The sequence below is a fragment of the Canis lupus genome, chromosome 38 (genome assembly GCF_011100685.1).
Source record: "Canis lupus familiaris isolate Mischka breed German Shepherd chromosome 38, alternate assembly UU_Cfam_GSD_1.0, whole genome shotgun sequence".
In the NCBI taxonomy this organism is placed as follows: Eukaryota; Metazoa; Chordata; class Mammalia; order Carnivora; family Canidae; genus Canis; species Canis lupus.
In genome coordinates, this window is record NC_049259.1 from 24,530,403 (window position 1) to 24,542,741 (window position 12,339).

Here is a 12,339-nt window from a genome sequence, read left to right on the forward strand (position 1 = left end):
TCTCGCCATCTCTTCCTTCCTCCCTCCCTGCCTCCCTCCCACCCCTCCCTCCCTCCCTCCCCTCCTCCTCCAGGAGGAGCCCCTGTGGAATGCCGGCTCACCCCACAGCATGCTGGGTGCTGAGGAAGTAAAGAGTAAGACCCGGTTCCTCCAGGGCAGGGGTCCCCACCCAGTGGGAGAGGCTGTGAGGCCACAGCACCACCAGGAGCCAGGGGTCACCTCTAGAAGATCTGGGCCCGGTGCCTTGAGGGCAGAGAGGCTCCTGGTCAGACTCTGAAGGGGGAGGATGGCTCCTGGGAGGCACCCAGAGCTGGTCCTGGAGGGTGGACACGTCATGGGGACCAGCCTTCCCCCAGAGGCTGAGGAACCCCCTACTGCCTCAGGGGAAGGAAGGCAAGCCCTCCTGCAGGATTGGGTCCCCTCCCCAACCACAGGCCACTGCATCCCCTCCTCACCCGCAGCCTTCCTTTCTCCCGCCCACCGTGTGCAGACAGATTCAGATCCCTTTCGTCCTAGAACTTAAACAGGGCAAGAGGAGAGACTCCCCGGGCCCGGAAGGGATGTGCCCCATGTTCCGTCCGCAGCAACCCCTGGAATGGGAAGCCCTCCCTTGCTGCCCCTGCACCCTCCCACCTGGGCACGTGGCTCCCCGGCAGCGCTGCTGCTCGCCCCAGGCCACCCACCTGCGGAGCCGCCTTCCTGTGTCCTCAGGCCCCTGGCGGGGTGCCTGGCGGAGCCCACGCCATCCTCTCCCCATGTTTGCTCCCAGGAGCCGCCGCCCACTTGCATACGTGCACCCAGGGCTGCGCACTTGTCCACTCGCCCCTCTAGCCAGTCACCGTCCTTCCCGGGCATTGGAGGACCCGCCGGCCCCGGGTTCAGCCCATTGTGTCCGTCGGCAGGCTCGGCGCCCGAACCCGGGGGCCACCCTGGACGCCTCCCGTAACTCACATCCGTCTCCCGGCCGCCGCCGCCCCTCGGTCCCACAACTGGAGCGTCTATGTTCGCAGGAGCCCCTGCAGCCGCTGTGCCCGGCGCCCCTGCTGCTCCTGCCCGTTGGCCTCTCCCTCCGCCCCGGCCCACGGGTGCGCCTCTCACAAGCCACCATCCAGGCCCTGCTGCCGCGGCGCCCACTGGCATCTCAGGTGCCCGTCCCACCTCTTGCCTGGTCCTGCAAGCCCGTCCTTGCCAAGGAGGCCAGTGGTTCAGGGACTCGGGACCCAGGCGGGCCTTTGTTCAGCCTCCATCCTTCGGGCTGACACCCCGAGCACACGAAGAACCCATGGAACAGCCAAAAAAACAAATAATCTCAAATCTCATTAAAAATAGTCGGAAGACATGAATAGACATTTCTGCACAGAGGACGTGCTCGAGGCCCAGCCCCTGGCCAACAGGCTGCGCTCAGCCTCCATCTGCCGCCCCCGCGCTCCCCCACCCTGGGGCCCCGCATCAGCCGCTGCACCCTCTGCGCCCACCTGTCCCCTGTCCTCTGTCCCCTGTCCTCTGGTGGGCTGGTGTCCACTCCCTGGGCGCCTCAGCCACCCACCGCCCCATGCGGCCCACCTGCTCTGGGGTTGCCCGAGGCTCCCAGACCCAGGCAGGCGAGGGCCAGCACCGTGGACGGGTCACGTGACGCCAGGCCATCCCCTGAGGACCTGCCCCCGTGGCTGCCAGCAGGTGTTCACCACAGACCCGCAGGGCCCGCCCTGCCCATGGCTGCCTGCTGCCTCTGCGTAGCCAGGGTCACCCCAGTGCGCTGCCCACCCCTGACGCCGTCATCCACTCCTCACATGTCGTGCACCTGCTTCTGTGTGGGCGACGGTGGATCCTGCGGGATGTGAAGATGGAGAGGTGGCCGGACCTGTCCTTGAGGGGCGTACAGCCCAGGCCTGGCGGCCGCTGCCATCCACACAATCCCTCATCAGCCGCAGAGCGGGGCTGGGGGTTAGGAGGGCCGGGCCTGGAGCCTCCAGACGCGGGGCAGGTGGGGCAGGCCGAGGGCCGGGGGCGAGGGCCTTCACCATGGGGGCATCTGTCACAGTGCGGTCAGTCTGTCCTGCGTCCCGTGAGCCCGCCCCAGCCCCGCAGCCTCTCACACACACGTGTGCAGTGCTCACCCTCCCGTGTCCCTCCCAGACCCTGCGAAGGCCGACCTGGCCACGGCTGGACGCGTCCAGGGGGCACCTTCCCAGCAGGGAGCGGGTCCACTCACACCAGAAGGCCTGTGTGTGGGTCGTGCCGGAGGCGCTCGCAGGCGGTGGCGGCCGGTGACCGTTGCTGGGGCAGGAAGGGCCCCAGCGTCCAAGAGCGTGTTCAGAGGCGCCTTCTCTTCTGTGTCCCCTGGGCTTCGCTGACCTGCAGGTGTGCTCTGACCCCGGCGTCCCTGAGAACGGGGGCTTTCCTCCAAAGCTTTGTTTCCCAGCTTTGCTGCCAGGCCGGGTTCTTGCTGAAGGGCCCCACGAAGAGGCTGTTGCGTGTGGCCGTGGGGCAGGTGGACGCGGGCCAGGACCGGGGCTGAGGACGCAGGGACACGTGTTACCCGGAAGGTCTGGGGGACCGAGCGGGGCGGTGCCAGCGACCCACGGCGCGGAGGTCGCAGTGACCCCACGGGCCCGCGTGGCCACGAGCTCGCTTGTCTGCGGCGTCGGCGACTGTGCGCTTGGTGTCACCGGTGCAGGCGCGTCCGGGGTGTGACGCGAGGCGCGGGGCCCAGGCGGGGGCTGCCCTCGGGGCCGGGGTGACACCGGCCCGGGGCTCCCACGGTCACGACACCCCGCAGCCAGCGCCTCCGCAAGGCCGTCGAGCGCCTGACCCCGGCGGACCCTTAGAGAGCCAGGAGCAGGGGGAGGGGGAGGGGCAGACACGCGGGGGCGCAGGCCTCGAACTACAGGACGGGCAGACGGAGGGACGGAGGGACAGACACAGACGCGGGGACAGAGGACGAGGGGGCCGCGGCGGCGGCGGGGCGGGGCCAGGGCGGGGGGGGGGGGGGCGGAGCGGGGCGGGGCCTGGGGCGGTGGGGGCGGTGGGGCCTGGGGCTGGGGTGGGGGTGGGGTGCTGGGGCAGCAGGGGCGGAGCCTGGGCGGGGGGGCGGGGCTAGGGCAGGGGCGGGGCCAGGGGCGGTGGGGGCTGGGGTGGGGGTGGGGTGCTGGGGCAGCAGGGGCGGGGCCTGGGCGGGGGAGGCGGGGCCAGGGCGGTGGGGGCGGGGCTAGGGCAGGGGCGGGGCCAGGGGCGGTGGGGCCTGGGGCTGGGGTGAGGGTGGGGTGCTGGGGCAGCAGGGGCGGGGCCTGGGCGGGGGGGCGGGGCTAGGGCAGGGGCGGGGCCAGGGGCGGTGGGGGCTGGGGCGGGGGTGGGGGTGGGGTGCTGGGGCAGCAGGGGCGGGGCCTGGGCCGGGGGCGGGGCTAGGGCAGGGGCGGGGCCAGGGGCGGTGGGGGCTGGGGCTGGGGTGAGGGTGGGGTGCTGGGGCAGCAGGGGCGGGGCCTGGGCGGGGGGGGCGGGGCTAGGGCAGGGGCGGGGCCAGGGGCGGTGGGGGCTGGGGCGGGGGTGGGGGTGGGGTGCTGGGGCAGCAGGGGCGGGGCCTGGGCCGGGGGCGGGGCTAGGGCAGGGGCGGGGCCAGGGGCGGTGGGGGCTGGGGCTGGGGTGAGGGTGGGGTGCTGGGGCAGCAGGGGCGGGGCCTGGGCGGGGGGGCGGGGCTAGGGCAGGGGCGGGGCCAGGGGCGGGGGGGGGCTGGGGCTGGGGTGGGGGTGGGGTGCTGGGGCAGCAGGGGCGGGGCCTGGGCCGGGGGCGGGGCCAGGGCGGTGGGGGCGGGGCTAGGGCAGGGGCGGGGCCAGGGGCGGTGGGGCCTGGGGCTGGGGTGGGGGTGGGGTGCTGGGGCAGCAGGGGCGGGGCCTGGGCGGGGGGCGGGGCCAGGGCGGTGGGGGCGGGGCTAGGGCAGGGGCGGGGCCAGGGGCGGTGGGGCCTGGGGCTGGGGTGGGGGTGGGGTGCTGGGGCAGCAGGGGCGGGGCCTGGGCGGAGAGGGCGGAGCCAGGGCGGGGGGCGGGGCTAGGGCAGGGGCGGGGCCAGGGGCGGTGGGGGCTGGGGCTGGGGTGGGGGTGGGGTGCTGGGGCAGCAGGGGCGGGGCCTGGGCGGGGGGCGGGGCCAGGGCGGTGGGGGCGGGGCTAGGGCAGGGGCGGGGCCAGGGGCGGTGGGGCCTGGGGCTGGGGTGGGGGTGGGGTGCTGGGGCAGCAGGGGCGGGGCCTGGGCGGAGAGGGCGGAGCCAGGGCGGGGGGCGGGGCTAGGGGAGGGGCGGGGCCAGGGGCGGTGGGGGCTGGGGTGGGGGTGGGGTGCTGGGGCAGCAGGGGCGGGGCCTGGGCGGAGAGGGCGGAGCCAGGGCCCTGGGTGCGGGGCTAGGGCAGGGGCGGGGCCAGGGGCGGTGGGGCCTGGGGCTGGGGTGGGGGTGGGGTGCTGGGGCAGCAGGGGCGGGGCCTGGGCGGGGGGGCGGAGCCAGGGCCGTGGGTGCGGGGCTAGGGCAGGGGCGGGGCCAGGGGCGGTGGGGCCTGGGGCTGGGGTGGGGGTGGGGTGCTGGGGCAGCAGGGGCGGGGCCTGGGCGGGGGGCGGGGCCAGGGCGGTGGGGGCGGGGCTAGGGCAGGGGCGGGGCCAGGGGCGGTGGGGCCTGGGGCTGGGGTGGGGGTGGGGTGCTGGGGCAGCAGGGGCGGGGCCTGGGCGGAGAGGGCGGAGCCAGGGCGGGGGGGCGGGGCTAGGGCAGGGGCGGGGCCAGGGGCGGTGGGGGCTGGGGCTGGGGTGGGGGTGGGGTGCTGGGGCAGCAGGGACGGGTCCTGGGCGGAGAGGGCGGAGCCAGGGCCCTGGGTGCGGGGCTAGGGCAGGGGCGGGGCCAGGGGCGGTGGGGCCTGGGGCTGGGGTGGGGGTGGGGTGCTGGGGCAGCAGGGGCGGGGCCTGGGCGGGGGGGGCGGGGCGGGGCGGTGGGCGGGGCCCGGGGTCACTGCGGGGGTGAAGAGCCTGGTCCTCACGCTCCTGTGCGCCCTTGACCCGCAGGGCCCCGGGGACACGGGGCGCACGGCGCATGCGCCCTCAGGCCCGCGCCCTAGGTCGGGGTCACCCCATCGGTCGCCCACAAACATGGGGACCCCGCCCTCCAACCCCGTGTGTGCTCCTCGCGCGGACGCACCGAGGCCCAGCGCCGCTGGCCGCCCCCGCCTCCTGGACTCCTCCCGGGCTTCCAGGCAGCAGCCAGCCCTGCCCGCGCGGACACCCGGGGCCTCCCTCGCGCCCGCACAGGTGCCCGCACAGGTGACCGCACAGGTGCCCCGGGCCCGCCCCGCGACCCACGACTCTAGTCCAGACTCACGATGCGAGGCGGGTGTGGACTCAGCAGACACCAGCGGTGGACGAGCTCCGCACCCCCCCGCGCCCCGCGTCCTGGACGCGCAGGGACCCCCACGCCGCTGGGCGACTCTAGAGCCCGCCCGGCCTGGGCAGCTGCGAGGCTGGAGGCCGGTCCGGGAGCCCGGGACGCGGGGTCTGCGGCAGGTGCAGCGCCCGGGCGCGGTGGGTGCCGCCCGTGGCCCGCCGCGCAACAAGCACGCCCTCTCCCGCCGATTCAGGCGGCCACCTGCACGCGGAAGGAGCTTGCGTGTTTTAAAAATAAACGCCTGAATGAGACCAGAATAGGATTCAGGCAAATCCACTCATATGATGGAGACAGTACTGGGGGCCGTGGGGGCGAGAATCACCTGCGTGTTGCCAAACCCGGTGTATCACCGACATTAAGGGAGACATTTCATTTCGCGCCCATTGGCAGCGCGGCCAGGCCGCGGTCCGCCTTGTGGGTTGTGTTTGCTGCCCGTGGTCCCTGGGTGCAGAGGGCACTGGGCTACAGCCTCCTGCCCCGACCCCTCCTCCTCGGGATCCTGATGTGGGGAGGGGTTTTGGACAGTCCTGGGTCGGACCCCTCCCTGCCGGGGAGCTGATGCTTCGCGTGGACCCAGGCACCCCAAGCCCCGGGCGCAAAACCACAGCCTCTGCTTTTCCTCTGGGGGCTTCTCTCCTGGAGGCTGCAGCCACGGCGGATGCGTGTTTGCACCGGGTCTGGCTGCTACAGGCACGCTCATCTGCACGTTGGTCAGGATGCGACCTCGTGTCCCTGAGCAGCTCCAAAGACAGTCAGTGGTCATGCTGACCCTCCTTCCAAGTCGGTTCCAGGCCGTTGCACAGGAGGCAGATCAACAGGCATGGGTGAAGCTGCATCCACGCCGGCGCGTCCAGGGCAGGTTCCAGGACGCCTCCAAACCTCTGGGAGGCTTCCCTGTGGGGTCCCAGCTGCTGAGGGCCAGGGCCAGGGCTCCGTGCACCCCCCGAGGAGGAGCTGCGCCCAGGGCCTGTGGTCAGCGCGGCCCCTGCGACTGGCCCGGCAGCTCCTTCTGCACCTAGAGCAGCGGGAACGCACGTGAAGGACACACAGCCGGGTCGCAGGGCAGCCCAATTGTAACTTCCTGAGGACCCTCCACTGCGTGCAGGGTGGCTGCGCCCGCCTGCATCCCCCCACGCTGAGAGGCTTGGTGCCCCTTCAAGTCCTCGCCACCATCGTGGCTCCTCACTTGTTCATTTTCGCCCTCCTGACAGGTGCCTCATTGTGGTTTTGACCTGTAGCTCCCTGGTGATCAGCCAAGAGGGTTTTTTAAAAAATATCATGAATGTGGGACGTCTGGGTGGCTCGGTGGTTGAGCGTCTGCTTTCAGCCCAGGGCGTGACCCCGGGGTCCCAGGATCAAGTCCCACATCAGGCTCCCTGCACGGAGCCTGCCTCTCCCTTTGCCTGTGTCCCTGCCTCTCTCTAGGTGTCTCATGGATGAATAAATAAAATCTTTAAAAATGTATCCTGAATGCATGTTGAAACTTATCAAATGCTTTTTCACGTATCGAGACGATTCTGTGTTTCCCCTCTATTCTGTCCCTGTAGTGACACGGCTTGGCTGTCAATGTTGAATCAATCACCATCCAATAAGCCCAACTTACTCGTGACGTGTTTTCTTTTTTAATGTGTTGCTGGATTGTATCTGCCAATATTCATACACACGCGCCTACGTTGATGGGACGGATTGACTCAGTCTTTGTTTCACAGTCAGTAGCGCCACGCTCACTAAACAACCCTGAGTGTCCGTGTGTGACGGGAGCGATTTCCTCCTTAAATGTTTGGTGGCGTTCACGGGGAAGCCACTAGGCCTGGAGTTTTCTTGGCAGGAACGTTTTCGTTTTGAATTTGACTTATTTAATATTTGTAGGATTGTAACTCCTTTCTGCTTCTTCTTGTGTCAGTTTTGGTAAATTGTACAGTGTTTTTTGTTTGTTTGATTTTTCATTTCTGAGTTTTTGGCCTGGAGTTTGTTGTAACGTCGTATTTTGTTAATACAGGATTTGTAGCAGTGTCCCTCACGCTCACGGCCCATGTGGCGTCCACCTTTGTTCCGCGGTCACTTTCACCTGCCGGGGAATCAGTTTTAATGATTTCAAAGAACAAGCTTCTGGGGTTTGTTATCGTCTCTGACCTACGTTTCCTTGTTTTCATTAATGCTTCCTCTTTTATTTATTATTTCCTTTCCGGTACTTTCTTTGGGTTTCATTAACTGTCCTTCGTCTAACGTTTCTCGAAGGAGCCTCAGTATTCGCGTGTACCTAATCACACACCAGGACGTGTGAAAAGGAAGAATTAACAGAACTTTAAGGACAAGTCCACAGTCACAGCGGGTGCTGGAGACACTGCTCTCCCGGGATTTCGAGGACAGTCAGGAAAAACCAACCCGGATGCAGAGAAACTCCAAGCAACCTTATTAGCAAACTTGACCCGACCAACCACAGGATTCTCAGCTACTTTTCTTCTAACACCTGAATCTGTAGTTCGAGGGACGATCCGAGCTGCGGCATTTTCACTCTTCTCCATTCACAATATATATATATATTTTTTTATCACTGTCACCTCTTAGACGCGCAGGTTACATACGAAGGGATTAGTTTCCAGACATGGGGGGTATTTTCTGTTACTCATTCGCATCTTAATTTCCCTGCGGCCAGAAAATGTGCTCTGTGATTCAGTGTTTGTAGCCCAAGGCTGATCGATTTTTGTGAATGTTTTGCTTAAAAGATGTCTTATAGTGCTTCCAAGTGAACAGCTGAGAACCCACAAGGAATTCCTCTCCACGGACTAAATATAAAAAGAAGTACTTTAAATAACAAAACACAAACTCCTCCGGACGTAAGCCAGTCATGTCGCATCCCCTGCGTAAAAAGCTGTTCGGGCTGCATCACGTGGGAGTCGGGCCCAAATCCCCTGCCCGGGTCTACAGGGCCCAGTGTGATCTGGCCGCGCGCGTGTCCGTCCCCCTGCCCCCATGCTCACTGTATCTTGGACACTCACTGTCCCCGGGGCCTTTGCAAACACTGTCCCTCTGGCGGAATCCAAGGGAAAAGCAAACGGAAGAAAGAGGAAAAGAAAAAGGGCAAGAAAAAAGCAGAAAAGAAAGGCAGAGAAGGAGAAAGCGAAATAGGGAGAGAGAAAAACAACGAGAAAAGACACGAGACACGGAACCAGGAACGGCTCATTTCCATAAAACACAAACCCCATCTGTCTCCCCCTTTACCTATCCCCTTCCCTATCCGTCACCCTCTCCCCCTCCCTCTCCCCCTCCCTCTCCCTCTCCTCTTTCCCTCTCCCCTCTCCCTCTCCCTCTGCCCACAGCCTCCTCCTCCCAGATCTGCAGGAGGCCTCTCCTTTGGGCTCAGCATAATCGATGCCATCTCCTCAGGCCCATGTCCCCTCGGTCAGTCTGACGGCTGTGCACCTGCTCCCGGAGCAGCCCTCGTGCCATGTGACCGTCAGCTCACACACCTGCTGACTGTGGGTGGCCCTCCATGCGGCGTGGCAAGGGTGTGATTCCTGACCGTGCCCAGTGCCCAGCACGTCTCATACGTAAGCTGCGTGCTCAGTAGCTCAGGGGCGGAGGGACAGACGGATGGACGGGGGATAACAAGCTTTGTAGATGTGGGTGGAAACCGAATGCCGCAGAATTCTTCACAGCAAGGCTTCCAGGGCCCTGACCATGTAGACACGAGTGCTGAGCCCCGAGTGTATAATACGTGCTCGTGCTCCTGGAAACACGTTTTAGGGAGAATTGATGGCGGAAGTTGGCACTTCCAGGAAATCAGATTCGTTTTCACATATAACTGACTCTTGAAAAGCAAAGTAAACCTGGTGGGTACATGGCACGTGGCCTTAAAACCTTATCTGCTCTATTCCTGGGACCTTGCTCCGGGCTGACTAGTGTGATCAGTTAGCTTGTTCTTCGGTGTAGACGTGTGCTTGTGCCCTAACATCCCCTCTGTCACTAATTATACTAAATCCCCTGTTAAAAAGCAGGACTCAGGAGCAGCGATGGGGGGGATCCCTAGAGGGGGGCGTGTGGTCCCCCAGTGCCCGTGTGTGCCCGTCTACGTGCGGTGTCACCTCTGGCCGCGCTCCCCGCACAGTCAGACACCGGCACCTCTGTTCGTAGCCCTCGGCGACGGCGTTTCTGCATTGGCCGGAAAGAATTTAAAAGTCCTTGCTGCCAGCCGGACGCACGTGAGCCTAGATTCGTGTTATGTCTGTGTGAGACTTCAGACTGGACGAAGGTCACGTATTCATTTGGGCACTGAAAGTCCTGGCTTCCCTGTTTCCATACAGTGAGGCCGCAGTCACGTCCTGGGGCGCCCCGGGGGGGCCCTGCTCCTCAGCTCCGCCGTTGGGGCTCAGGTGCCAGACATGGTGGCGATACTCCGAGCCCGGCTCCAGGCCAGCCTGCTTGTGCCACGGAGTTGGGTCCTGTCCTTTGTCCTGGGCACAGCCCCGCTGGCCTCGCAGCCAGAGCTCCAGCTGCCCATTGGCGTGTGCCGGTCCCTGTGGAGGGAGGCGCGGTGGCCTGGGCCCCTGCTGTCATGTGGCCGCCGCGGACACAGGCATCTGGTCGGGGGTTCGGTGCATCTGCATGGGTGGCCGCCGTGCGGAGGAGCCACCTCCTCAGGCAGGTGCTTCCTCCCCGCTCCATGTCCGGCCGTCCCCTCCGTCCGCTACCTGCCCCCTGCCCCGGGCTACCCCCCACCCCGAGGACCCGGGTTGGGTCTGGACAAGTTGACCAGGGAACCAGGGCGTTGGCCGTGTCACCCCGTGCCGCATGGCCCATGTACAGCCAGGGTGTTACAGACGGGTGCCCTTGGAACCGTGTTCTTATTTGCTGTGAGTAACCCCTGCCCAGCGCTACTGAAAAATGTCAGGATGTGCCCGGAGGCCCCAGGCTTCCCGCTGCCGACACCGTTTTCTGGAGCCGTTGTCGGGTTCCCTGTGGCTCCAGCCAACCCAGCCGCAGCCCCACATCAGAGCCTCCGGGACGGGGTGTGCATCCTTGAGCACAGGCAGCCGCGGCACCTTCCATCTGCTGCTCAGGCCTGGAGCGACAGGCCAGGGTTTGGGGAGCTCCAGGGCCGAGGCTCCCACCGAGACTTTCCCAACCATGTGCTGGAGTCGGGGGCTCGGGGAAGGGGGGTGCAGCCCCACGGGCCTCTCTGCTCCATGAGCACATTCCTCCCGCCCCGAGGCAGAGGCAGCGGGTGGCCCCCACGGGCTCCCTCTGCACCTAGTCCCACAGTCGCCTGAAGCTTGGCCTTGGGGTGTGAAGCGTGGGGGCCAGCGGTCAAGTTCTGTTCATGGCTGGATCCGGGCACCCGGTCTCCCCAGAACCCCCTTTCCTCTGTCCCCATGAAGCAGGTGCTGCCACTGGTCCTGGGACCCGAGCGCAGCCATGAGTGGGGCCCGTGGACGCGGGGTAGCCCGAGGCCAGCTCTGACCACGAGCCCTTCCTGCCAGGCTCTGAACCATGACCCGGTTCTAGTTTAAATTTAAAAACTAGGGGGTCCCTGGGGGGCTCAGCGGTTTAGTGCCACCTTTGGTCCAGGGTGTGACCCCGGGGTCCCGGGATCGAGTCCCACGTCAGGCTCCCTGCACGGAGCCTGCTTCTCCCTCTGCCTGGGTCTCTGCCTCTCTCTCTCTGTGTCTCTCATGAATAAGTAAATAAAATCGTTAAAAAAAATAATAAAAATAAATTTAGAAACTAACGTGTCCCTCTTACACAATTGCAGATTGCCGCGTCCCTCAGATCGAAGATGCAGAGATCCGTAACAAGACCTACAGACGTGGGGACACGCTGACGGTTGCCTGTCACGAGGGGTTCAGGATCCGTTACCCTGACCCGTACAACATGGTTTCCTTGTGTCGTGATGACGGGACGTGGGACAACCTGCCCCTCTGTCAAGGTGGGGGCGGGGGCGTGAACTGGAGCTTGCTCCCCCGGGGCCTTGGGGGGGACGCAGGGCCCACCCCACATGCCCGTCAGGCTGCAGAAGCCGCAACCCCAGGCTCGGCGCGTCGGGGCCTCCTTCACGCTAGGAAGCCAGATGGGGTCTCAGAAGGAGGCGGCCAGCGGCCAGGCAGCGGGCACTGTGACGAGCACTGCGTGTGCGACGCAAATAACAGCATGTTTATACTTATTTATACTTATTTTGGCCACACGTTTAAGGTCGACCCCACGGAAGCTGAGCTTTCCCTAATAACGTTTTCCCTTTTTACAATGCATGAGGAGCAGGGAAAGGATCAACTTCAGATTTTATCCAAACCGCCCCGAGAACACTCATCCTCTTGCGTTTTTAAAACTTGCTTGGGCCAACGGAGGGCCTGCGTGTGGAAAGAGGTCCTCGCATTCCCGCTGATTCTGGTTTTGTTTTTCGACGTGTGGCTCGGACGGAGGAGCCAGCAGCCGGGGCATAAGTGCTGCGGAGGGTGGGGGAGGGCAGGGGAGGGCAGGGGAGGGCAGCGGAGGGCAGGGGGCTTCCCGGGCTCAGGCGGGCTCCGTGGGGAAGGCTGACGGGCGCCGGGGTTGCCGTGCGGCCCTGCCGTGGGCAGTGAGTTACTTCGTCCTGTGAGGACTCGGGCCTCGTGGCCGCTTTGCCGAAACCAAGGCCTGGGTGGGGAGGACAGAGGGCGCCCAGGGGCCCCCACCCGCGCGCCTCTCTGCGGAGAGCATTGGTGCCGGGCGTGTGGCCTGCGACAGGCCGCCCTTCAGGGCGCACGAGACTCGGGGGCACTTCCCGGGACACCCCCGCCCCCTCCGAGCCCGTCCTCCTCGGTCTCTGCGGGCTCGTCTGTCCCAGTTATTCCGTGACAGATGCCCGATGCGGTGCCCTCCTCCAGGTCCCCGTGGCCTTCCCGCCGCGCCCCGCACTCGGACCTCAGAGCGTCGCCAAACAGCCGGGGCCTGCAGCC

The 12,339-nt window shown here is 65.9% G+C and overlaps 1 protein-coding gene across 1 annotated transcript in view; it reads left to right on the forward strand.

Moving 5' to 3' along the window:
* The window catches only part of SUSD4 (sushi domain containing 4), a 46,461-nt gene that overhangs the window by 21,935 nt on the left and 12,187 nt on the right, over positions 1 to 12,339 (forward strand). The window contains exon 3 of the mRNA XM_038586417.1: positions 11,160 to 11,333. Coding sequence (XP_038442345.1) covers positions 11,160 to 11,333 — 174 coding nt within the window. The remainder of the gene's footprint in view (positions 1 to 11,159; positions 11,334 to 12,339) is intronic.